Source organism: Orcinus orca, chromosome 2 (assembly GCF_937001465.1).
Source record: "Orcinus orca chromosome 2, mOrcOrc1.1, whole genome shotgun sequence".
Classification (NCBI taxonomy): Eukaryota; Metazoa; Chordata; class Mammalia; order Artiodactyla; family Delphinidae; genus Orcinus; species Orcinus orca.
In genome coordinates, this window is record NC_064560.1 from 169,419,435 (window position 1) to 169,445,838 (window position 26,404).

Genomic DNA, 26,404 nt, shown 5'->3' on the forward strand with positions numbered 1-26,404 from the left:
TCTTTATCCCGCTCTCTCCTGGAGCCCACTTCGGCCAAGCCACCGAGAGTCGTTCCTCAGTGGGGACGACCGCGAGCCGCCCCTCTTTCCTCTCTCCCATTGGCTTTCACCTGCCAGAGGGGCGGCTGCCACGGGCCTCTCTGCCCGTCAGTCAGGGCCGTCGGGCTCCGCCCCACCCCTCCCGGGGGTTTATAACGGGAATTCCCATGGCCCAGCTCTGGCGTCCAACCTGCTGCCGCCGCGGCCCGGCCGAGCGGAGAGCACCACACGCAGAGCACACGCTCGCGCTCAGCTCCCCTCCGGGGCGGTTCATGAGCGCGCGCTCCGACCGCAGCCTCCGCGAGCCCGCGCCGCACCGCCGCGGCCCGCCGTCGCCAGGGCCGCCCGGGGGAAGGAAGGCAGGAAGGCCGGCGCGGCCGTGCGCCCCGTGGAGCCCGCCACCCCTGTCCGCAGCCGGCTGCCCGGCCCGTCTGGCACCATGCTGCCCGCGCGCTGCGCCCGCCTGCTCGCGCCCCACTTGCTGCTCGTGCTGGTGCAGCTGTCCCCGGCTCGCGGCCACCGCACCACGGGCCCCAGGGTAAGTGAGCCCCCAGCCGCGCGCCCACCTGCGGAAGGAGACCCAGGTCGCTGACCCTCCTCCTGGTGGTGTGGTGGGGGGAGGTGGCGGAGAGGGGGAAGGGAGGCGTCAGACCTCGTCCCCCTCCTCACCTACTACCCAGTCCCCCGTGGGCTTCTCGGCGAAGTTGCTGAAATAAAAATTTCTCCCATTGTTCCCCCCGCCCCCCACCCACCCATTCTTTCTTGCAGCACCGATTCTGCCCGCTCCCTCCTGCCCTCCTCCCCCGCTGTCACTGGTGCGTTCTCTCTCCCAGTCCCTTCTCCCAGGGCCTTTTGCTCCAAGACCCTTAGAGGTGCCTTCCGCCTCCGAGGTGCCTCATGCTGCTCGCGGTCCCGTAGCGCTGGTGCTCTTGGCAGGCGGCGGTGGGGGGCAGCTCTGCCTCCAGGGTTTTAGGTTACCCGAGAGCCACACAAGGACCTTGTGTTGTTGCTGTTTTAAAAAGCGATCGCTGCTCGTAAAACCCGCAGCAGATAATTTTAATGCTCCCTTCCGCTAGGCACAGCGGCGGAGGAGGGGTAGAGGTGGAGGCTGGGGAGAGCTGGTGGAGAGGAGCTGGCAGTGTTCAAGGGTCTCTTCCCCTGCGTTCGGGCGCGGGAGGTTGAACTACTTGTTGAACCTTGGTCTGATTGGAGTTCCTGAACGATGTGAAACGTGCCAATTCTGTGCACAGGACAGGCTGTTCAAGGCATTCTAAAACCTCCCGGAACCGACAGCATTGTGTGCATTGCTGGGCTAGGTTATTGCTCCCATGCGCCCAATCGGTCTAATGAAGGATTCCACTGGCTTGAAAAGTGTCCTCTTAAACCACTTAGGTGTTCATTTGATCAAATTTATCCAGACAATCTCTGGCCGAGGATTAACGTATGTCAGGGCAGTTGTCTATGGAGATAGCTGCTTGCCTTCGCCAGGCAGTGGGAGAGTCCATGTGGAAGTAGCTGGGATCTTTGTGAACAGGTGGGCTCCTTAACCAACTCACGCTTTCCTGGGTATTGTTCGGCCTAGCCTGTTGCCACCTGTTCTGACTACAGGTTCTTTATTCATAGCTCTTGCTACCACGAGAGTCATCTTTATAGCTGTCGTGTGTGTGTGGGAAAAGCCTTGCCAAGCTTGATGAGCCGTAATGACCGCCCAGGTGCTGGCTGATTACATCGGAGCCCGGCTATCACTGTGAGATCAGATTTGCAGCCACTTAGGAAAGAAAAGTGTTTGTCCCCGTGTTGGGCCGGCCCTTGCTTTTATGACCAGATGTGCAACAGCAGCAGTTAAAGTGCGGCCGATTAGATCCAGGGCGTGTCATAAATCCTCGACAGCAGGCGTTCCCAAAGCTGGGGCAAGTCAGGGCTCCAGGAGTGACTTTTATGAATGCAGATGAGCGTGCCTTTTAAATGAAGCTGCTTGGTTTGATATTAGGACTCACAGCTCTTAAACTCTGAGGTCAGGAGAGCCACGGCGTTCCCTTCAATAATTAGGAACAGTCAAGACAAGAGACGCAGACCAGAGCACCCCAACTGAAATCTGGATGCCCGCCCACATGAGAGGCCCGGAGACAAATGGCGGGGGGCTCATTTGCTGCCGGGCGGGCCTAGCGTCTCAAGCCATATGGCTCTCCTTCCTTGCCTCCTGAATCTGGGGGAAGCAGCTCTTAGGGGAAAGCTAGGGACTTCAGGGGAAAATAGAGACATTGGTTCGTTTTCCCTCCAGCTTCTTTAGTTCATTAATTTGACAGAAATGGTGGAACACAAACAGGAACTGTAAATAGGCTTGTGTGTCCCAGCTGCATTTCCTCTCTCTCTCTCCTTTCCTCTCTCTTTCACACACACACACACACACACACACACACACACACACACTTAGAAAGCACCAAGAGGAAGCTACCGTCTTGAGTGTGTGGTTACCTGGATGCATTTATAGGCCCCATTGAAAGCCACCACTTATGAGTTCTTGAGCTGGGCACTTTCCATGATCACTTATGTTTATAAGAACAAGAAGATGGGTCTTTTTAGTGTCATTTTGCAAGTGAGACTTAGGGAGGCTAAAAGCCTTGCTTGAAACACTCATGGTGCAGCCACAGCAGTGGGAGCCAAATCCCAGTTTATACGGCTGTGCAGGTCGTGTGCTTTCCATACCACCCAGAAGCCGCGGGGAGCGTTCATCCGACTAGTCATGCCGTTCCTGTTAAATGGGCATCAGGCGAGTCTGTAGGAAAGCATTACTGATACTTTTGGGTGTCTGTATCACTAAAGGGTGATGTCTTTGAGTTTCAACCTATTCCAGAAGACTGCAGTTCTCTTCTCTGTCTTCTTGGTGGCCTCAGAAATGTGGCCCTGGTTGTGAATGGCAGTGTCACAGGAGGAGCAGAAACATCTGGCTGTTGCAGTATTCCCTTGGGCATCCCTGGGTCTCTTCTGCTAATCTTTTGAGTGACAGAGGCTTAAGGATTGGCATCTTTTCCAGCTGGCTTTCTAGGAAACCGAGAGCATGCCCTTTCGGTTTAACTATCTGGCTCACTAATTGAGCTCCCCCGAGGCCTAGACCCCAATCCTTGCCCCTTTATTTGTTTCCTGCCTTCATAAAATGCCTGACATTTGTTTGACTCTGGAAACCAGCAGCTATCAAGTATCAGATTGGAGGCTATTATGTAGGAAGCACCTGATTTCTTGGCCTCTCGGCTCTGAGCAGCCGCGTGGCTACCTGGGATGCTGGCCAGGAGCCTTTTAATTACGGAGGAGACAGCCATTTCTTTAATCCTGCACACTTTACTGAAAATCTTTCTGGGGAGGATTGAATGGGGGAGGGGCTCTGCCAGGCTGATGGAGTCTGACTAATGCCTGTCTTTGTCTAAACCTCTGTCTGCCCGGCAGACTGGGAGCTGGGCGAGGGCAGGAATCGTGCCCGTCTTGTCCATCGGTGTATCCCCAGAGCTCAGCACAGGGCCTGGCACTTGTGAAATGAACAAATAAATGCAGATAATGCATGTTTAACAGTGATTCACAGGTTCCACCTTCCTGGTGCAGGACTGGAGGCAGGAAAGCGCGTCCAGAGCCTGTGCTCCGCAACGGGAGAGGCCACAACAGTGAGAGGCCCGCGTACCATAAAAAAAAAAAAAAAAAAAAAAGTTTGAGAAATAGGAGAAAAGGTCAAGAAGTCTAAGAAATTTTATTTCTTAATTGTTTTAGCTATATTCTTTAACTGTCCTCTCTCCTCTCACATACTTGATTCATCCTTTAAAACCTAGTTCTAGCATCACTCTCTGGGAACTTTCCGGCAAAAAGCCATTTTGCTTAGAATCAATCACTCTCACCTTTGTACAACTTCGGTATCTCTTTCACTTGTCTTCCAGCTTTTGCTAATTCTTCTACAGTGAGCATCTTGAGATCAGACCAGCATCTTCATCTTCTCAGCTCTAACTTGCCCCTTCGGCACTCCACGCATCATTCTGTCTTGTTAAGTGAACAAGCTCACAACCTCTTGAGGGCAGAATAGAGATGTTATTTGTCAGTGTGCTGGTCACACTGCAAAGTGTTCTGTAAATATTTATTGAAATGAATTCGACTGTACTGTGATGTCCATGCTGGACTCCCTGCTCTCATTTGAATGTGAAATTGGTTACTTAACAAACTATTATTTTTTTTCCATTTTAGGCTTTTGTTCCTTGTTTAAAAATAAGCATGTGGAGGGGTGGAGGAGGAGAGACTGAGCAAGCGGACTTGGATGGGCGAACAGGCTTTGACTCCACCTAAACCCTTTTTAAAAAATCTTGCGTTTGCCAAATGTGAAGCAGCTTGTAGACAGTTCCCTTCTATTTTACTAACCTGTCTCAGTGTCTGGACCAGGGTGTGTCCTTGTGTCTGCAGAGATGCCTTTCTTATTGTCTGTGTTCAGGACAGAAACCTTTTTTTTCCACATGGGGGTTTTAGCTGAGGGGCTACTCAAGGTGTTAGACCAAGAATTTCATTTAAATATTTTGATAGAGCTGACATGTGAAATTTAAAGAAATAAAACTGAGGAAGACAGGAAGAGGAGACAATCATCTTAGAAACTCTAGGAAATTCAATCAAATGGAAAACACTTTGATATTATCTCCTTATCTCCTAAAGTTGAACATTCACTTTTTTTTTTTTTTTGGCTGCCCCTCTTGGCTTGTGGGATCTTAATTCCCCGACCAGGGGTCGAACCTGAGCTCTTGGCAGAGAAAGCACGGAGTCTTAACCACTGGACCGTCAGGAAATTCCCCGAACATTCATATTTCTTACAGCCCAGGGATTCCACTCCTAGGTGTATATGCCCAAGAGAAACTCATGTCCAGAAGGAGACATATGCAACCGTGTTCACACTATCACAAGCCTGGAAAGAGCTCAAATACCCATCAGTAGGAGGGTAGATAATAAATTGTGATGTATTCACACAATGGAGAATTATAGTCAGTCAAAACAAATGAACAACAGTGACATGCAAAAATATGGACGCATCTGGGTAATATGATATTAAGTAAAAGAAATGCACTGAAAGATGCAGCGTGACATCTTTTATAAATTTATAAATAGCTAAAATTAAATAAAAACACTTTTAGGAATACATATAGCTGCAAGAAAACTATATGAAAAGAAAAACAAGGTACACAGGATCGGGGGAGGTTAGGGTGAAGCAGAGGGTTGGATTGGCCAGGAAAATCATATGGTTAGTGTAAGTTAGTATCAATACTTTACCTTCTTTTTTTGGGGGGGCGTGAGTTTGAAAGTATTTGTCCATTGGTAAAGATCAATAGCTTATTTAATAAAAAATAAGAGTGGCTCCTGCTTAGACCAATGTTGAGTGTGTCACGAGCCAAAGATTATGTTTAATTCCATTCTTTGCACCTGAGGTCAGGCAAACACAAATTCCCTTTGTAGAGACTCCTTTCTTGCCTCCTCTGCTCCCTCCTCCCCCTTTCCAGATGTGCATCTTAGAAAACACCACGTTGGGGAGTGATGATTGGTTTTTCTTTGAATTCTTGGCTGGTTAGACCAGGGGCCCCAACCCCTGGCGGAGGAGGACTGGTAGGGGTCCGTGGCCTGTTAGGAACCTGGCCGCACAGCAGGAGGTGAGCGGCGAGTGAGCGAGTGACGCTTATCTGCCACTCCCCATTGCTCCCCGTCGCTCGCCTTACCGCCTGACCCATCCCCGCCCCCCATCCGTCCGTGCAAAAATTGTCTTCCACGAAACCGGTCCCTGGTCCCAAAAAGCTTGGGGACCGCTGGGTTATACCCAGAGCCGGCCCAGGCTCCGGCGTAAATATCTACATCAGCTGGCCAATGAGCTCATTTGTAAAGCTGAGCCCGCGGTAGGCAGTCTTCTCTCTCCCTTGCTCAGGGGGATCAACCCTGTACATCTGAGTCCCCAGCCCTGCAGAGTAGAAAAGTTCACCAGCTGACGCTTGGGCCAGAAGCCTTATTTGCCAGCGGGGGTGAGGGAGGCGTGTTTCGGGCTGATCGCTGCCTTCATTCCAACCTCCTCCCTCGCCTGCCTTGGCAGAGGCTGGGGAGGGAGCATGGCCCCGCTTAGCAGGTACAGGGCACCCTTTCTCTCCCGACCACATAGAGATCTATTGTTTAAGCAGCCAAGTTCCTGGCATTGCTGGGGGGTGGGTATGTCCATGTGGAGGGCCCCTTCCTCCTGAGCTTGTCACCGCGGAGCAGTTTGGGAGAGGACAAGGGTTAAGCTGCGGATGGGAAATCGATCGGAGCTGCTTGTGAGGCATGCCAAACAGGGTTAGCATTGTACATATGTGCCGTGCAGGAACCCTGAGTCACTGAGGGGATAGGAGAACTGGATCTCCACCACCACTCCCAACGGCCTCACAGAGACGCCAAAGCGACATAGGTCAGTATAGCAATTAATTGGATTTCCTTCTGCACCTGACGTCATTCTAAACTCAATCGCTAGATCACAAATTAATCTTACCTTTGTCAGACATCTAAGCACGTTAGGTGTGGAGCTCTATGTACTTCCCAGCCGTTGCCTTGATTGATTTCGGCCTCCTTTTTCTGGAGCCAAAGTAGGGCAGCCTCTACAAAGCAGGAAAGGCCACTCAGAAGAGCTGGAGCCTCAGAAGAGCCCCTGCCACCATCACGGAGGACCGGGATGGAGCCAGGTTCTGGGAGATAATGTGTCAGGTGCTTTGAAACCTGACAAGTACTCTGCAAATGTGAGCGACTGTGTCCCTTCCCCTAAAAACCATTTCTCACTGCAGCATTGATCTGATTCCATTAGATAAGGGCCAAATGTTTTTTGTTTGTTTGTTTTCAAGTATTGGCAGTGGAGAAAAACTGGACCCACTTCCCAGAATGGTTCATTTTTAGGACTAGATAACACCTCTAAGACAGTACTGGGAGTTAAAAATATTTTGGGGGCATGTTTATCATGCATCTCTTCTTGAAAAATTCTGCAAAGGCCCAGGGGAGAGGACACAAAAGCAGTAACAAGTAAGAGGGTGAGGTGGGCAGTGTTATAAAAGGACATTGAGCCTGCTTTCACGTGCACAGTGCCCCTGACTGGCTCAAAAACAATGACTCCAACGACTCCCCTTCGTCAGTGGTGCTGTCCGATAGACCTTTTCGCTAGGATGGAAATGTTCTACATCTGCACTGTCCAATATTAGACACATGTGGCTATTGAAGGGTTTTTTGTGGGTTTGTTTCTTTGTTTTTGTGGGGTTTTTTGCTATTGAATTTTAAATGTGGTAAGTAAAACTGAGGAACTGACTTTTGAACTTAATTTGATTTCAATTAAGGGTAAATGTTAATAGCCACGTGTAGCTAGTGGCTGTCATACTGGACAGTGTCGGTCTCTCACTGAGGTGCCCAGCCTTACCTCTCACTGTATATCCCCACCCTCATGTGCCCCAGACTTTGGTTGCACTGAACTGCATTGCATTTCCTGACCTCTCCTTCCCTCCTCATCTCTGTCTGTCCGAATCCCGCTCATCATTCAAAAGCCTCCACACAGTCCTCCCAGCCTCGCCCCAGGAAGGGTTCTCTCACCCACTGTGCTTTGCTTACTTACCCCTAGGGTAGTGCGTGTCCCCATCTGCCCTGTGTTCTAGCTGACCGTAGAGGGAGGGTAGTGGGGCAGCCTCAGCACAGGCTTTGGAGGTAGACAGATCCAAGTTTGAGTCTGTCTCTGCCACTGTGAGCCTGGGCTAATAACTTAACCTGTTGGGTCCTCGGTTCCCTAGTTTGTCCAATGGAAGGCATAGCATCTATGTTCCAGGGTGGAGGAGGATGAAGTGGGAAGTCTTAGCTTCCTATTCCTGTTGTAACACATAGCACGAACCTAGTGGCTTAAGCAACACAAATTTTTGGAGGTCTGAAGTCCAAGACAGATGTCACTGGGTTAAATAATCAGCAGAGCTGAGTTCCCTTCTGGAGGCTTCAGGGGAGAATCCATTTTCGTGCCTTTTCCAGCATCTAGAAACTGCCTGCATGCCTTGGCTTGTAGCCCCTGTTCACCTTCAAAGCCAGCAATAGCTGGTCAAGTCTTTTTCATGCTTCCATCTCTCTGGTTCTGACTCTTCTGCTTCTCTCTTCTCCACTTAAGGACCTTGTGATTTCTGACCCCTGGGCTACCAGGAGAGCCCAGACTGTTCTCCTTATTTTAAGGTCAGCTGATTAGCAACCTTAATTCCTCCTTGCCATATACTGTAGCACTACTAGGATTAGGACATGGGCATCATTCGGGAGGCCATTATTTTGCCTACCACATTCATTAAGGGTCTGATACAGTGCCTGGCTCATAGAGGGTGCTTGATAAGTGGGGGCCATTATTATGACCTTCATCTATGAGTTTCTTTCGTTTTAGCCTGGGAGTCTTGCAATGGTGGTGTTGCTTAATTTTCTTTATAGACTCCATCCTGTTCAAGAACAGATGCTTAGTAAATATTTATTGAATAACAGAATTTTTGGTAAATGTAGATTATTTCTTTCCTTGTAAAGAAATATTACGCAGTAAAAAGAAGTAAAATGCAACCCAAAATACATAATCCCCTTTGTGCAAAAAAAAAAAAAAAGTTGGCTTATGATTTTTTACGGAACTAGAACAAAAAAATCTTAAAATTTGTATGAAGACACAAAAGACCCCGAATATCCAAAGCAGTCTTGAGGGAAAAAAACGGAGCTGGAGGAATCAGACTCCTTGACTTCAGACTATACTACAAAGCTACAGTAATCAAGACAATATGGTACTGGCACAAAACCAGAAACATAAATCAATGGAACAAGATAGAAAGCCCAGACATAAACCCATGCACCTATGGTCAACAAATCTATGACAAAGGCAGCAAGGATATACAATGGAGAAAAGACAGTCTCTTCAATAAGTGGTGCTGGGAAAACTGGACAGCTACATGTAAAAGAATGAAATTAGAACACTCCCTAACGCCATACACAAAAATAAACTCAAAATGGATTACAGACCTAAATGTAAGACCAGACACTATAAAACTCTTAGAGGAAAACATAGGAAGAACACTCTTTGACATAAATCACAGCAAGATCTTTTTTGATTCACTTCCTAGAGTAATGGTAATAAACACAAAAATAAACAAATGGGACCTAATGAAACTTAAAAGTTTTTGCACAGCAAAGGAAACCATAAACAAGACAAAAAGACAACCTTCAGAATGGGAGAAAATATTTGCAAATGAATCAATGAACAAAGGATTAATCTCCAAAATATATAAACAGCTCATGCAGCTCAATATTAAAAAAAAAACAACCCAATCGAAAACTGGGCAGAAGACCTAAATAGACATTTCTCCAAAGAAGATATACAGATGGCCAAGAAACACATGAAAAGCTGCTCAACATCACTAATTATTAGAGAAATGCAAATCAAAACTACAATGAGGTATCACCTCACACCAGTTAGAATGGGCATCATCAGAAAATCTACAAACAACAAATGCTAGAGAGGGTGTGGAGAAAAGGGAACCCTCTTGCACTGTTGGTGGGAATGTAAATTGATACAGCCACTATGGAGAACCGTATGGAGGTTCCTTAAAAAAATAAAAATAGAATTACCATATGATCCAGCAATCCCACTACTGGGCATATACTCAGAGAAAACCATAATTCAAAAAGACACATGCACCCCAATGTTCATTGCAGCACTATTTACAATAGCCAGGTCATGGAAGCAGCCTAAAGGCCCATCACCAGATGAATGGATAAAGAAGATGTGGTACATATATACAATGGGATATTAGCCATAAAAAGGAACGAAATTGGGTCATTTGTTGAGACGTGGATGGATCTAGAGACTGTCATACAGAGTGAAGTAAGTCAGAAAGAGGAAAACAAATATTGTATATTAACGCATATATGTGGAACCTAGAAAAATGATACAGATGAACTGGTTTGCAGTGCAGAAATTGAGACACAGATGTAGAGAACAAACGTATGGACACCAAGGCGGGGAAGTGGTGCGGGGTTGAAGGTGGTGGTGTGATGAGTTGGGCGATTGGGATTGACATGTATACACCGATGTGTATAAAATTGATGACTAATAAGAACCTGCTGTATAAAAAAATAAATAAAATTAATTAAAAAATAAAAAAACTAATACTAAACTTTCTTTGGGTTATTTGTATGGAAATATGTTAATATAAATGTTTCAGATATTACATGAAATTCCTAAAAATCTTATATGTTCTGGTATAATGTTATAAGTCATAATTCTAGTTATTATTTTAAAATGTATATCTCAGAAATAACTAAATTTCTTGTCAATTGCATTATTATGAACTTTCATCAAATCTTTAACCGTGGTCATTTTAAAGTCTTTTGTCATTTACAGACAGTTCTGGGTGTACTCTGATGCTTTTGCAAAAATGTTCCTATAAAAGGGTTTCATCTTCAAGGAATTCATGGAAAAGACTCTGACAAGTACACGTTTCTGGTAACTGACTATACTGCTGAACTGAATGAATAAGCATTTTCAGAACTCTAATGGAAAACTGATGAATTCATAAAAGTGCTAACAAAAGATCAAGATGAAAAAAAAATTAATTACATGGGACTGAGTGAACTGATGAGGATGATTATAATTTTTGTGACTTTCTGTTTGAATAAAAAAAATTGATGACTAATAAGAACCTGCTGTATAAAAAAATAAATAAAATAAAATTAAAAAAAGTTGGCTTATGTATAGAAAAATTGTGTGGATTATATGTCATGCTGTTAATGGTGTTCATCGGGGGATATTCCATTTCTATGCGATGCGTCTTAGTAATTAAAATAATTTTGTTTACAATGAGCATATTTTAATCTTAGAGGAAAATAATGAAGATTAAAACATGCATGATTTAAAGAAATCCCCAAAGCTGTCTCAATCCAGCCCAATCCCCATCTACATAAGACACAGCCAGCTCGTGTTCGTGTTGGGTTGATTTTTAGGGTTAGTAACTATTAGTACCAGGCCTCCGACTCAATTTCTGCATGCTTTGAACTCAGTCTGCTTTAAAGGAGAGTTTTCAATTAACCTCAGCAGGATGTAACTGTAAAAAATGCATTTATTGATGCTGGTGGGAATATAAATCAGTCCAATCACTTTGTAGAATTACAGTTGAAGTTGCACACACTCTTTGAGCTTGTAATTCCACTCCAGCATATACTCTAGAGTAACGCACTGACATGTATACTAAGAGACATGTTTAAGGATGTTCACAGCAGCAATTTTTGGTAGTAGCAAACATTGTAAACCAGCTAACTGTCCGTCAACAGGAGATGAGAAATAGAAATTTTGGTATATTCAAATAATAGAATATTACACAGTGCTGAAACTGACTAATATAAAGCACCACTCATTATTATGGATCAATTTCATAATCAAAATGCGGGGTGAAAAAAGGCAAATTGTAGAATACATATGTTATGCTGCTATTTATATGAAGGATGAAAGCATGTGACAACTATACGTATTTTATTTAGGGGTGCAAACATATGTAAAAAATGTATGAAGGGGCTTCCCTGGTGGCGCAGTGCTTGAGAGTCCGCCTGCCGATGCAGGGGACACGGCTTCGTGCCCCGGTCCGGGAAGATCCCACATGCCGCGGAGTGGCTGGGCCCGTGAGCCATGGCCGTTGAGCCTGCGCGTCCGGAGCCTGTGCTCCGCAACGGGAGAGGCCACAAGCAGTGAGAGGCCTGCGTACCGCAAAAAAAAAAAAAAAAAGTATGAAAATTGAGGGCGATGGTAACTCTGAAGCTCAGGTTATAGTGGTTACCTAGGGTGCGAGGGCAGGAGGGAGAGAAACATCGGTTGGTAATGTTTTATGTTTTTAAAATGGAAGGTGAGTGCACAGATATTTAAATTCCTTTTTGTATGTATTACATAATACATCATAAAATTTTCCATAAAAGATAAAAATGCATTTGGATAGATCACAGCAAAGTTTTAAGAGCAAATAATAAAAGTGTTGCTTCTGCACGGGGTCCTCTGCTCCAAGCCGCTGTTCATATTTTTCCTTTCCCCTGAAGACAATGCTCAGGGCCATTCAACCAAACTTGTGACCCCATTGCCTCAAGTGCTGGCTACCTCCCTCCTGCCCTCATGAGGCCCTAAGGTCATGCCTCCTCCCCTGAGCTCCAGGTGGGCCAGGTGGGTGCAGGTGCAGTGTCCTTCTTCCACCCCTGCCTGGTGGGACCTCTGCTCTTTTTGCTGTATTTGCTCTCCCTTGATAATTAGAGCTGAGGTTGATCATTTTCTCAAATTTATTGGCCATTAGTTAGGGTTGCCAGAGTTGGCAGATGAAAAGTAGGATTGCCTAAATTGTAAATTGCGTAAATTGGAATTTAGATAAACAACAAGTAGTGTTTTAGAATAGTATGGCCCAAATTATTTGTTACTTATCAGAAATTCAAATTTAACTGGGTATCCTATATTGTATCTGGCAGTCCTACATTAGTTCCTTTTCTTCTGGGAATCATCTGTCCCGAATTTTTGCTGATTTTTCAAACAGGAGTGGTAGTTTTTTTTTTTTTTCACCTCACAGACTGACTTGGGAAGAGGTTTTTTGTTTTTTTAAATACTAAGATATTAATCTGTTTTGCTCTCATGTCTGGCAAATGCCTTTCATTATGAAAAGACACTGGTTTCAATCTTCTAAATTTTACATCTTTGTCTAACTAATCTGTCATTATGGTTTCTGTCTTTGGTGTCAGGATGAGAAAGGTCTCTCCCTGCTAAGGTTATGGAAATTAAGGTGAATAAGTTTATGAAGGCTCAGATTGCACAAGCAGCAACAAGTACAATACACAGGTCAAACATTGATTTAATGTTTGATATGAATTTATATAGTATTTTCTGTGAATTAAACTTCTTAATGTAACCCTGTGGGAGGAGTGCTTGTCCTGTGTTTCAGAAATTCTCAATAACATTTGGAAAGAAGATGTGTCAACCAGAAGTATTCTGCAAGGTAATTACTTGGGGAAATTTATATAGAAAGTGTTACTTTGAGTGAACAGGCTTTCTTGGAAATGACACTAGGACTTTGGCAAAGAGCTTAGACTCTCCTTCATCTTTGGGTCCTTTCCCTTCATTAAAAAAAACATTTCTTTGTTATGAAAACTTCCAAATAGATACAAAGAAGCAGAGACTAGCATTAGTGAATTCTTATGGAACCCTCACACAGCTCCAACAGCTCGATTCTTCCCCCCGTCCTCTAGTCCTCTGATCATATTATTTTGAAGCAAGTTCAGACATTATATCTTATCATCCATAAATATTTTCATATATATCTCTAAAAGAAAAAGACATTAAAAAACACCTAACCACAAAACCACATCACAACCAAAGAATATTAACAACCATCCCTTAATATAGGGATTACAATGTAGAATTCAATCAACAGTCAAATCTCCCTGATTATGTCTCAGATCAAGATCCAATTAAGGTCCACGTATTGGCTTCTCTGTATCTTAATCCTCTTTTAATCCACGAGTTTCCTCTCCACCTCCTTTTAACTTTGTAATTTATTTGTTGAATAAACAGGTGTTCTAGGGTTTTCCACACTAGCTTTGGCTGATTACATTTCCATAGAGTTGTGTAACATGTTCCTGTATCCTTTATATTTCCTGGAAAATGATAGTGAGATCCAGAGGCTTGATCAGATGTAGTTTTCATATTTTTTCGGGCAAGTATGTTTCATGGCAGTTGGTGTGTACTTCCATCAGGAGGCACATAACATTTGTGATATTAGCACCCAGCGATGGTCATTTTGGGACCCATTAATTTGTTAGCTGTTGTCACTGATTTTTTTTTTTTTTTTTTTTTTTTTTGTGGTACGCGGGCCTCTCACTGTTGTGGCCTCTCCCGTTGCGGAGCACAGGCTCCGGATGCGCAGGCTCAGCGGCCATGGCTCACGGGCCCAGCCGCTCCGCGGCATGTGGGATCTTCCCGGACCGGGGCACGAAGCCGTGTCCCCTGCATCGGCAGGCGGACTCTCAAGCACTGCGCCACCAGGGGAGCCCTGTCACTGATTTTTAAACAAGTAACAGGTGATACTGAAAAGCACTTCTACCTTTTGTGTGGCATTGCCGTCTTTCGGTCTCTGTGTTGGCATGGAGGGGTACAGAGGAAGGGGGCCTGGGGGCCAATGTTCCCTTCTCAGCATTGGCCTCCCAGTGGGGAGGCTGCACGTGACCCCAGCACTGTGAGAGAAACTCTGCCTGAATTTTTGGTTGGTGGCCTAGGAAGGGAGTCTCCTTGGTTTCTGGTGGAAATAGTTAAGAGCATGAGGGAGCTGGTTTTACTCTCTGGTGCTAATCGGGAGGCCTTTGAAGTGTAACTGTAGATCAGCTTTGTGTGTGATCTTTGGTACGTACACATTAGTTGGGAATTTATCTTGTAAGAAACAGATACCATGTTTTGAACTGGCTTATCCAATGAAGGGGATTCATTGGCTCAAGTAATAGAAGGTACAGATACAAAGTAGGTTTCAAGATTGGTTTGATTTGGTGACTTAACGGTGTTATCAAACACTCAGAGCATTTATGTCTCTTCCCTCCGCCTTTTTGTGGTGTCTGTTTAATCTGAAGCCTAGCTTTTCCTGGTGGCAGAATTGCTGCAGTGGTTCCACGCTTCATAGCTAAACATCACACTTTCTAGGGGAGGGAAGAGAGAATTGCCTTCCAGTCACCCTTTCCTAGATACTCTCAGAAAACTTTGGCTCTTAGCTTATTGATCTAAGTTGAATCAAATGCCCATTTTTAACCAACCCCTTTGGCCAGGAGAGTGCCATGCTGTGAGTGACGTAGGCCTAGATTCCTTAGACTGATCTCTGTGCAGGGTAGGAAAGAAGATACACATTTCTGGAGCTGGCAGTCAGGTTATTTTTCCTACTTCCTCCTGACCACATGGCTGTATAAGGTGGAAGGGTGGAAAGGATGCTGGGCAACAAGCACAGTATCCATCTGGGGATCTGTCACATTCGTAGCCCAGCAGAGTGGTGGGTGGGACGTGTGGTGAGAAGTGTGCAGACATTCATGGTCAGAGCCCAGAGAGGGAGATCTCCTGTTACTGTGTGACCAGTTCCCTCATCATTACAGGAAGAATAAGTGACCTCCAAGGTGACCACCAGTGCAGACATCCCAAGGTTAGGAGCTGATAAGAAAAAGCGAAGGTAGGAAAAGTTTGGATACTTTCAGAGTAGAATCGGCCAAATGAAGATGATTCCAGAGGGCCCCCAACATGAAGAGAACATGACCACATAGTCCCATAATTAGAAGGAATCTCAGGGGTCCTTCATTTTACATTAGGTAAGGACTGTCCTGAGTCCACACAGCTAACTGGTGGCAGAGCCGGAGCCAGAACCCAGGTCTCCACTCTCCATTGCTCTGTCCCTGACTTTTCCATTCAAAGATGTCCTGGAGAACTTGGGAAAGTGGCAAAAATCTGGCCAAGGGGAGGAAATAGCCTGAATTTTAGGAGAAGATTATATTTCTGAGTTGCCTTTGGCCAATTCACCAATGTACAGTGGTTGGAACATGTGGCCAAAAAACTCAGGACATGCAGAGTCTTCACCATCCATGTTATTATACCTTCCATTTCATAGGGTTCTGGTTTCTCAGTCCCTAAAAGACATGGATTCCGGTTTCTGCAAATTCTGAAGGTTTCAGTTAAGAAATGTGCAGCTGAGCAAGTAGAACAAGTAACCCGCGATAGATACAGTTTGAAGTGAAGGTAGATCTTGGCGTAAGACTCTCCATGCTTGTCAATAGCAATGCAATCAGTGCAGACGTGCCCAAATTAAATGGCAAGTGGTCTAGAGCACAGGGAATGTGTTTTTTGGTTGGCACAATATTTTCCTGGGAGACCTTTTCAAATCAATACTCAATTTGAGGGTTGAAGTGGAAACCCTTTATGTTTGTTGAAGAGCGTCTGAAAATGTCCAGGGCTCTCCTCTGTGGATGGTTTTTCCCTGCCTCTTGGGGCAGATTCACATCTGCACTGGCCCAGGCAGCCTGAAGTCAGGAGCTACACAGAGGACAAGATGCATCATTTCCATCCTTCTCATCTTTTCCTTTGCTTTGAGGATCACGTGCCCTCTCCTAGTGGGTGTGTTATTGTACTTTCTTCTCCCGTCAAGAGAGAGGCTTAGAAAAAGACTGGGCCCACATCTGTTGCTGATTTGCAGTTTGTATCTTTTCTTTCATTAAAGCTGCATTTACCTGGAGAATGAAATGCACCTTCCGTCTCACTGTTGGGTGACGGGAGAAGTCTGAGCTGCTACCATTTGAGGCTTTCTTGCCCATCCAGAGTCAGTGCAGAGTAGTGGTGTGGGGGCCAGAGAGGCCTAAGATTAAGCTACTTTCTGCGGGCTCTGCTGCTTTCTAGCTGTTGTGTCCTTGGGCAAATTAACTAACCTCTAAGCTTCAGCTTCCTTATCTGTAATTTGAAGATATTATGTACCTCATTGGGTCATTGTGGAGCTTAAATGAAGTAATGGCAGGAGGCTCAGTAAATGTTAACTATTCATAAAAAGAACAGAGGTAACAAGAAAGATGACTCCTATGAGAACCAAACTTTTTTTCCTATAGTTTTCCCCCTTGGAATTAAAGCTCAAAAGCTCATCAATATGTGGAAGATGTCTAATTTGTGGTTCTGTTTCCTTTTGTTTAAAACAAAGCTAGTTTTTTTTTGTGCAATAAATCAAATATCTCCCTCCTCTTATGCCTTTACCATGAGGTCAGGAGGACCCCCTCATGGAAACGTGTGGAGGAAAGGTGCTCTTCGGCGAGGTCTTCCTCCATATGCCATGTGGCCATGTCTTCTCCAGACAACTGTACACTGTCTCCTTCCTGAAGTCTTCTTTCATTTTCTTTCTTTCCTGGCATGGTAGGTTGCTGGTAAGAGGTGACCAGAAGGCCCTCCTCATTATTTCTGAGCTCAGGGTCGTAAGGGTCAGGCTGCCCAGTGACTGCCCAGTACGTGCCCAGATCTGGTCCCCAGGCAAATTCCATGGAGCTAGAGGAGCAGCGCCTGGTTTTTCTAGGCCTCCTCCTCCGCTCACTGGATGCCTAGCTTTCCCTTACCTGGAGTTGGAAAGCCAGTCCCATCAGAGCCTGTGGGTGGGCCTGCATCTGATCTCCAGGCTGCTTTTAGAGCATTTCAGAAACAAAAATCCTTGCTGTTAGCATGACTTCCTGGAGGGCTATTTCCAGATAAGGTGGCTTGTGCCAACCACATGCACTTTTTTCCATCTAAATACTTTTAATTGCTGTATTTAGACCATTGACATTTAAAGTGATTATTGATATCTTTGAATTAATATCTCCCATATTTGCTACTGTTTTCTATTTGTTGTTCATGTTCTTTGTTCCTATTTTTGTCTTCTACTTTTTCTTCTGCTCTTGTGTTTTTAATTGAGCATTTTACATGATTTCATTTTCTCTCCTTTCTTAGAATATCAACTCTCTCTCTCTGTCTGTATATATATATATATATATATTTTTTTTTTTTAACTTTTTTTGTAGGTGCACTAGAATTTGCAATATACGTTTACAACTAATTCAAGTCCACTTTCAAATAACACCATACTGCTTCATGGGTGGTGCAAGTACCTTATATAATAACAAAGTATTCCTAATTCCTCCCTCCTGTCCCTTGTATCATTGCTGTCATTCATTTCACTTATACATAAGCTATCATCATTGAATACATTGTTGCTATTATTATTTTGAACAAATTGTTATCTGTTAGAGCAAATAAGAATAAGAAAAATAAAAATTTTTATTACTTCTTTAATGCTACTCCTTTCTTTATGTAGATCCAAGTTTCTGACTTAAGTAATCTTCTTTCTCTCTGAAGACCTTCTGTTATCATTTCTTATAAGGCAACAAATTCCCTCAGTTTTTGTCTGAGAAAGCCTACTTCTTCTTCATTTTTGAAGGATAATTTTGTAGGATACAGAATTCTAGGTTGATTTTTTTTTTTCCTCTCAACACTTTAAATATTTCATTTCACTGTCTTCTCACTTGGATGGTTTCTGAGGAGAACCCCAATGTAATTGTTATCTTCGCTTTTTTATAGGTGAGGTGTTTATTTCTTCTGACTTTTTAGAAGATTTTTTTCTTTATCTTTGATTTTCTGCACTCTGAATATGAACTGCTTAGGTGTAGTTTTTTGGAATTTATCTTGCTTGGTGTCCTCTGAGCTTCCTAGACCTGTGGTTTGGTGTCTGATGTTTATTTGGGGAAAATTCTCAATTTTTGTTTCTTCAAATATTTCTTCTGTTCTGTCTTTTTTCTCCTTCTGATATTCCCATTACATGCATGTTATGCCTTTTGTAGTTGTCCAATAATTCTTGGATATTATGTTCTTTTTTCTTTTTTTAGTCTTTTTTTTCTTTGCTTTTCAGTTTTCTGTTTGAAGTTTCTATTGCTATATCCTCAAGCTCAGAGATTCTTTCCTCAGTTGTGTCCAGGCCATTAATAATCCCATCAAAGGTGTTCTTAATTTCTGTTACAGTGTTTATCTCTAGCATTTCTTTGGGATTCTTTCTTAGAAGTTCCATTTCTCTCCTTACATTACCCATCTATTCTTGCATATTGTCTGCTTCTTCCATTAGAGCCCTTAGCATACTAATCATAGTTTTTAAAAAGTTCCTGATCTGATAATTCGAACATCTCTGCCATATCTGAGTCTGGTTCCAGTGGTTGCTCTGTCTCTTCAAATCATGCTTTTTCCGTTTCAGTAAGCCTTGTAATTTTTAATTGAAAGTCAGACCTGATGTACTGGGTAGAAATGACTGTAAATAAATAGACCTTTAGTGGTATGGTGGTGAGGTGCAGGGGCCAGGGAAGTGTTCTACAGTCCTATGATTAGGGCTCAGTCTTTTAGTGAGCCTGGGCCTCTGGACTGTGAACTTCACAAGTGCTTCTCAGTGTGTTCCTCTCCTTAGGTGGGTAGGATGGCTAGAAGGGGCTGGAATTGGGAATTTCTCTTCCCCCAGGTTGGTTAGGCTCTGATAAAACCCCAATGAGTTAGGCCCTGGTAAAATAGTTTCTCTGGAGGGCCGGCCTCGTTCACAGCATGAACAGAATGCTCTGGCTCTTTCCAAAAGGCTGCTTCTCCTCCTGCCGGAAGCATGAAGGGATTTTTCTCTGATGTTTGTTGTGAGACCCTGGGACATATTCTTGCCTGTCCCCAACACCCAAAGGCTCTCCCCTTGTATTACCTGTGAAAAACCTGATAACCAGGTATTCCCCAGAGCTAAAGCAAGTCAGTTGTGCATCACAGTGTAGATTGCTTGCCCATACCTGTCCTAACCAAGGCTGGTTGAGCTCATGACCATATAACCCCAATAGCTTGGTCCAACTCATGGAGCGTTTAATTTTGCCAGTTCTGAGGAGCTGAGACCCAGCAGATAAGAATCTTGTTACATCCTGTAGATGTGCAGTTCTTAAAGAGTATATTTCCTAAAGTATAGTCTGTAGCTCACCTGAGATGCTGCAGGGTCCAGGAATCTGCATTTCTAAAAAGTACCACAGGTGATTCTCATGCATACTCTAGTTTGAGGCTTCTTTAGGCTAAAATTTTAGAAAGGAATAAATGGACTGGAATCCATGGCCTAGGCAACCTGTGACTTAAAAGAACATAAACAAATGTAAATTCCATTTGCTCTTGCCAGTAGTTACTTACATATATCAAGACAAGCTCCCTGGAAGGAAGGGAGCTTCTTGAAGTCTCTGGCCTCTACACTTCCAAGTGTTATGTTCATGTTTGAGGGTAGAGGAGCATCTTGTTTGGGGTTTGGAGCCATTCCTGTACTGGCATGAACTTGAGAATCTTATGTGGGCAGCAGTTCTAAAAGGTTAGTGTCCCATTCCGTGGAAGACAAGTCTTAAGGGCCACATGCAACTGCCTTACCACGTGATAAAATTTAAAACGAAGATTGCTTTTTCCAGTTCCTTGTCCCGTACTCAGGAGAAGTCCATGAAGATGAGAAGATGAAAGCTCCAGGGTAGATTAGTACAGCAGAGTCCAAGAGCTTCCAGAGAGACAGACTGGTTGGATTTCTCCATGACCATCTTTGCTCCCTGTACCCGAGGGCTTTGGATCTGAGCACAGCTGTAGTTAGGGAGGGGTATTTTGATTCATCCTCTCATTCATTTATTCATTCATGAGTTGGCCCTTGATGGGACCGTGGGAGGCAAAGGGGAGATTGTGTTTGCATCTGATCCAGAAAAACCACTGAGTTAAAAGACAAAGCATTCTGCTTCCTACTAGGGAGGGGCATCTTTGGGAGCAATGTGACAAATGCCCAAGAAAGGACATCTTTTGCCAGATGGAAGAATTGTGCAAGTGCATGGCGCCAAAGGCTGTGTCTGACGTCTTTGTTTTTCAGATGTGCAACAAGTCATTCAGTGGTTCACATACTACCCCACTGGGAAACGGGCACTTTTCAGCTGGCCTCGTTGCATGATGCATTGGGAGAGAGCCATTCACTGCATTCTGTGGGGACTCTGCCCTGTGACCTACTGAGAAGCCTATTGTAGTAAACATCTGAGGTTTTGGTCTGCTTACTATCTACTCGCTCTTTCCTGGTAATAGAATCTCTACCTTCTTCTGGGAGAAACCTCTCCCTTACTCTCAGTCCCCATCATCGAAGTGCACTGATCCCCCCTCCCAGTTGCCGGGTGCGGGTGTGACCTGGGCTTGGTCAATGAGTGTGTGCTCTCTCTCGGGTCAGGGATGGTCACGAGACCCAAGCTGGGCCCATGAATTCAATTCTGGGACTTTTTGTTGCAACTGTTGGGGAAGAGAAACTCTTGGTTGGGCTGGGACACTGTGAGGACGTAGGCCTAGAGTGGTTGGTGGTCACTTGGTCCTGACGAATGAACAGCTTGCCGGAGAATAAAGCCAGCACAGAGCAAAACAAACCTGAGAGAGGAAAGAGACAGATTTCTGATAATATGTTGTGAGCATCTGGATACAGCTAGGCTTAAAGCTCCCCTGTTTCTCCCATTTATATGTGCCAATAACTTTCTGTGGTGGCTAAAGCATGGCCACAGTTTTTTTGTGGCTCCTTCCATTAAGAGGTGGAGCCTATGACCCCACCTCTTGCATCTGGGCTGGCCTGTGTCTTGCCTTGACTCATAGAATGTGTTGAGAGCAACCCTGTGTGAGCTCTGGAGACTGGGCCTCAAGGGGCCTTGCGGCTTCTGCCTTCACCCTCTTGGACTTTTGCCCTGAGGCCACCATGTAAGAAAGTCAGTCTTTCTTACATGAGCGGCCATGTGCAGGAGAACAGGAGTGCTCCAGCCAACTGCTGGTACCAATTGCCCACCATGTCAGGAAGGCCAGCTTGGACCTTCCAGCCTAATGGGCATGCCAGCTGAATACAGCTGCATGAGTGAAACTAGCAGAGGAAGATCCCAGTCAGCCCACAGAAGCATAAATTATTTCAAGCCACTAAATCTTGGAGTGGTTTGTTATACATCAATAAATAGCTCATATACTTTTTTGGCTTAAGTCAGTTTGATGTTAGTTGCTGTCATTTTCAACAGAGACTGATTTGCAACAGTTCTGACTGATGTAGTTATGTCATAAACTAAGCTCTACAAGAAATGAACCTTTGTGGAACTTCTTCCCACCTCTGCCGTCGAGGCAGTGAAATCAGCTGTCTCCGTCTAGATCTTCACTTGTTGGGTGTGTGCATGAACTCACTTGTTGGTGGAATGCATTTCTTGCTCGTGTTAGGAAACTTATCTGAATGATAAGTGCCACTGTCTCCAAAAGGACAGATTTCTCCAGCACATGCACCTGAGGGGAGACCACTCAACAACTCTTTGAGTCCTTCATGGAACAGAGAAAAACTATCCCCACTGTGCCGTTTCTGGATTCCTGACCCACAGAATCTGTGAGCATGGCAAAATTGTTGCTTTAAGTTACTGAGTTTTAGAGTGTTATGGATTGAATGTTTGTGCCCCCCCCCACATTCATATGTTGAAATCCTAACCCCTCAATGTGATGGTATTAGGAGGCAGGGTGGCATTTGGGAAGTGATTAGGTCATGAGGGTGGAGCCCTCATGAATGGGATTAGTGCCCTGATAAAAGAGACCCCAGTGAGCTCTCTTGCCCCTTCTGCTCTGTGGGAACATAGTGAGAAGATGCCATCTCGGAGGCAGGAGTTGGGTCCTCACCAGACACAGAATCTGCCGGTAAGGACAATGTGCCACTAATTCAGTGACAGTCAGTAAAAATGAGGGTGGATAAGACAGAAACAGAAGAGAAGAGTTAAGAATGAACCTAAATAGAAAGTAGGTAAGTTGTGGCATAGACCTGTGGCACAATCTATAAAAATTGTGCTTTGTTTTTGACATGGATAAGTTCACAATGGATTTAGTGTGGGAAAAAATGGAGGTCCATACATGGTATATAGTATTGTAGAGTCCCATTTTGTAAATGATAAGTATGCACAGAAAAAGAATACACATTAAAATGTTGATAGTTTCCTCTGAGTGGGGGGGTCATGGAGATTTTCGTTTTCCTTGTTTAAAAGGAAGTTGCAGTTCTTGTGTATAAAAACAGTTAATAGAAATGGAGCCGCCACTGAAGCTGCATGTCTGTTCATTGCCAATGTGAATGTTGACCGATAGGATTGCACAGTTATCTACAGGCAGGAAGGTAAGGGCTGGCTGTCGCCTTTCTTGACGTTTTGTCCCCTCGCATGAAGCCACGTTACACCTTCTTGCTGGCTGCTGCTCAGAGGATGGTGGGAACCAGGACAGACTGGCACCAGGACAGGCTGTGTTTAAATGCAGAGAAGGAAAGAACACAGCTAGACCCCTGAGAGTTTGCTAGCCAGACTGGGAGGGCCTGGGCCTCAGCATCCTTTCTGCCCTCTGTCTCATCTGGCCTTTCTCCCGGTTCTTTGAAAAATATGTGTATCTTGGCTGCTTCTCTAACTCTGACGGTGCCTTGGGTTCTGCGGGTGGCATGCTGGCCTTCCAGTGCCCTCCGACATTCTTCCTGTTAGAGTTGGGGGCTGGAAGAGGGGACCATTTTGGTCTATTGCAGTAACCTCCTCAGGTACAGTTAGGACTTGGGGCGGGCTGGGCTTGAAACGGTGCAGGGGAGTGGTTTTTCGGTTTTCTTTCTCTTTCCTTCCCCCTTTTCTCCTGTTCATCTGAGGTATTGGTGTGTGTGTGTGTGTGTGTGTGTGTGTGTGTGTGTATTTTGTGGGAGAATTTTATTTGGGAGAATCCAACTCTGCAGACTGTTTCTTTGAAGTGCCCCTCTCTTCTACCTCTCTGTCCCCCAGCACTTTACACACTCACCTCTGCTGAAGCCCTCGATGGTGACGGATCGGTCTGTTTGCTGTAATTTGTCTTTTTGCCTCACTAGACTGTGGGCTCCTTGAGGGCAGGAACCCCATTCCCAACTATGTCAAAAGAACTCAGAAGACAAGAGACCTGTCTTCAGTTTCTATATTTCCAGGCTCAACATTGTATCGGGTGCTGAATAACCACCTATCGGTAACGGTACCAACCAGCATTTCATCCTAAGTGTGTGAGTTTCTTGTAAGTCTGAATCACAGTGCATGTTTACTCTGTATGCTGCGTAATTTAACTAGTGTGTGAAACATTACCTTATGATCTGAACAGGTAATAAACTCCATCCGATAGCAGGGATTGGGTCATGCCCTTCTCTATTTGTTGGAAACTTCTCTAAGCAAATGCATCTCTGTTGGACTTCACATTGATTTTATAGACTGATACATTGAATTCCAACTTAGGAAATTCCCCTTGCTGTGTCTAGGTGGTGGAAAGTGTGCCTGGGGAGAAAGACAGCTTTCATTTCAGAGTGTAGCATTGGGGTAACATGATTTCTGGTGAGGGTTTGTGTAAGTTTTTCAAAATTGTGACTGTATCTTTCATGAATGTTCATTCTCTTATTTTTGTGAAGAGCTATTTTCCATTGGAAAACAATTTTGGGTTTTAAGTTATGCTGTGTAAAAGGTTTCCAGAAAATGTCAGGGCATTTTCCAAGAGTACCCTAGGAGGTAGGAGCAGTTAAAATACATTTAAAAATCTGTGTTCTCATGGACCTTGGCCATTTAATTTGTTTTTCATTGATTCTTGGGCCAAAAAGAATTCCACCTGGGTGTGAATGAGGATGGGGGGATCGAGAGACCAGAGGTTTATTGGTCTAACACTCCCTAGGAAGGGACCCACGTGATTATTAGTCAAGGTGACACATCACTAATTATTAGAGAAATGCAAATCAAAACTACAATGAGGTACCACCTCACGCTGGTAAGGATGGACATCATTAAAAACAAATACTGGAGAGGGTGTGGAGAAAAGGGAACCCTCCAACACTGTTGGTGGGAATGTAAGTTGGTGCAGCCACTGTGGAAAACAGTATGGAGGTGTCTCAGAAAACTAAAAATAGAGTTGCCATATGATCTAGAAATCCCACTCCTGGGCATATATCCAGACAAAACTATAACTCAAAGAGATACATGCACCCCTATGTTCATAGCAGCATGAGTTACAATAGCCAGGACATGGAGACAGCCTAAGTGTCCATCGACAGATGAATGGATAAAGAAGATGTGGCACATATGTACAATGGAATACTACTCAACCATAAAAAAGAACGAAATAATGCCATTTGCAGCAACATGGATGCAAATAGAGATTATCATTACTAAGTTAAGTAAGTCAGAAAGAGAAAGGCAAATACCATATTATATCACTTATATGTGGAATCTAAAATGAACCTATCTATGAAACAGACACATAATCACGGATGTAGAGAATAGACTTGTGGTTACCAAAGGGGATGGGGGTGGGAGAGGGATGGATTGGGAGTCTGGGCTTAGCAGATGCAAACTGGTATATATAGAATGGATAAACAACAAGGTCCTACTGTATAGCACAGGGAACTATATTCAATATCCTGTGATAAACCATAATGGAAAAGAATATGGAAAAGAATGTATATATATGTATAACTGAGTCACTTTGCTGTACAGTAGTAATTAACACAACATTGTAAGTCAACTATACTTCAATTTAAAAAAAAAGGGGACACAACTGGAGACCAAGTTTCTTTTTCTTCCCTCACATATCAGTTACCCCTTTGAACTGGGTTCCCTGACTTGGAGCAGATGGTTTGCTCCTGGCCTCTGATCATTTGCCTCTGCTTTCTGTGTTAGCGATGTTTTCAGGTTGACGTGGGTTAATTCCAGATAGAGGCAATTACCTGGGGGAAAGGATTCTTAAGTGTGATGAGCACGTTTTATGAGTCAAGTCTATGTTAGATGTTTTACATAGACTCTCATTTATTTCTGTCAACAGTCCTGCAGAGGGGACCAGTTATCCCCACTGATAAGTGCACAAGCTAAGGTTTGAGAAAAGTGCTCCGGCCCTAGGAAGAGACTGGACTTGAATCCAAGTCTGTCTATTTATTACCAAGCCCTTGTGTTTTCCAACACACGACTCTGCCTTCATAGCACATCAGAGTGGGCTTCAGGTTACCAAGCATAGGTGGGTGGAAAGAAACAGTTGGGAAGAAATCTTTCTGTGAAGGTTTTGACTGTATTTCAAGCATGTAGGGTGGAGTTTATGATGGCCAGGCAGGAGGCCTGAAGCTGGCGAGCTACTCTGGCACCTTTTGCCCACAAGACAGGCTCTGTTTATTTCATGCCAGCTAATGTGGAGGGCGCCATAAATGATTTATGTTCGAAGGGTTTTTTTTTTGGTTGACAAAAGTTCCCCTATTGCAATAAGTCTCGGATACTCAATTTTTAGTAAACCAGGCTTAGTAGCTCCATAAGGTTAAGAGAGACACACTGTGTTTATACAGAGGAGGTGTCTAGTCAAGTGCGCCCCTGGTCGGAATCCCTCCTTAGCTGATGGATTTTCCATGGCTTGACTCTCACGGATTAACCCTGGACATTCAAAGTTTTAGGGTACAGTGTCCTCTGGGAGGTCATCAAGGAAAACTGTTAGGAAGCCTGAAGCTGGGGGACTCCAGTGGGAGTGGGTCTGTTGTCTGTATTATTACCAGGGGGTTTCCAAGGATTGAGACCGTTATGAGCTATAGATTTAACTGACATATTGAACTGTATCCAGACTCCACGTTACCCTGGGCAGATCCTCAAGTCCTGGCAGTTGGGCAGCTGCAAAGGCCAGTAGCTGGGAGTCACCATGGAACTTGTTGCTAATGTTTATGCAGTGGCTTGTATGGGGCCGCATACAATATGGCTATTGTTCTGAGTTTCAGGGGTGCCAGTTAGT

At 44.5% G+C, this 26,404-nt stretch overlaps 1 protein-coding gene across 4 annotated transcripts in view; it reads left to right on the forward strand.

Moving 5' to 3' along the window:
• The first annotated feature begins 103 nt into the window (after positions 1-103).
• SMOC1 (SPARC related modular calcium binding 1) overlaps positions 104-26,404 on the forward strand; it is a 156,945-nt gene continuing 130,644 nt past the window's right edge. For 2 of the 4 annotated variants that reach the window (XM_033422261.2, XM_033422270.2), the window contains exon 1: positions 104-577. In XM_033422261.2, the coding sequence (XP_033278152.1) occupies positions 479-577 (99 nt within the window). In that variant the 5' untranslated portion in view covers positions 104-478. The remainder of the gene's footprint in view (positions 578-26,404) is intronic. The other 2 variants (XM_012535016.3, XM_004262173.4) reach the window with 1 other exon arrangement.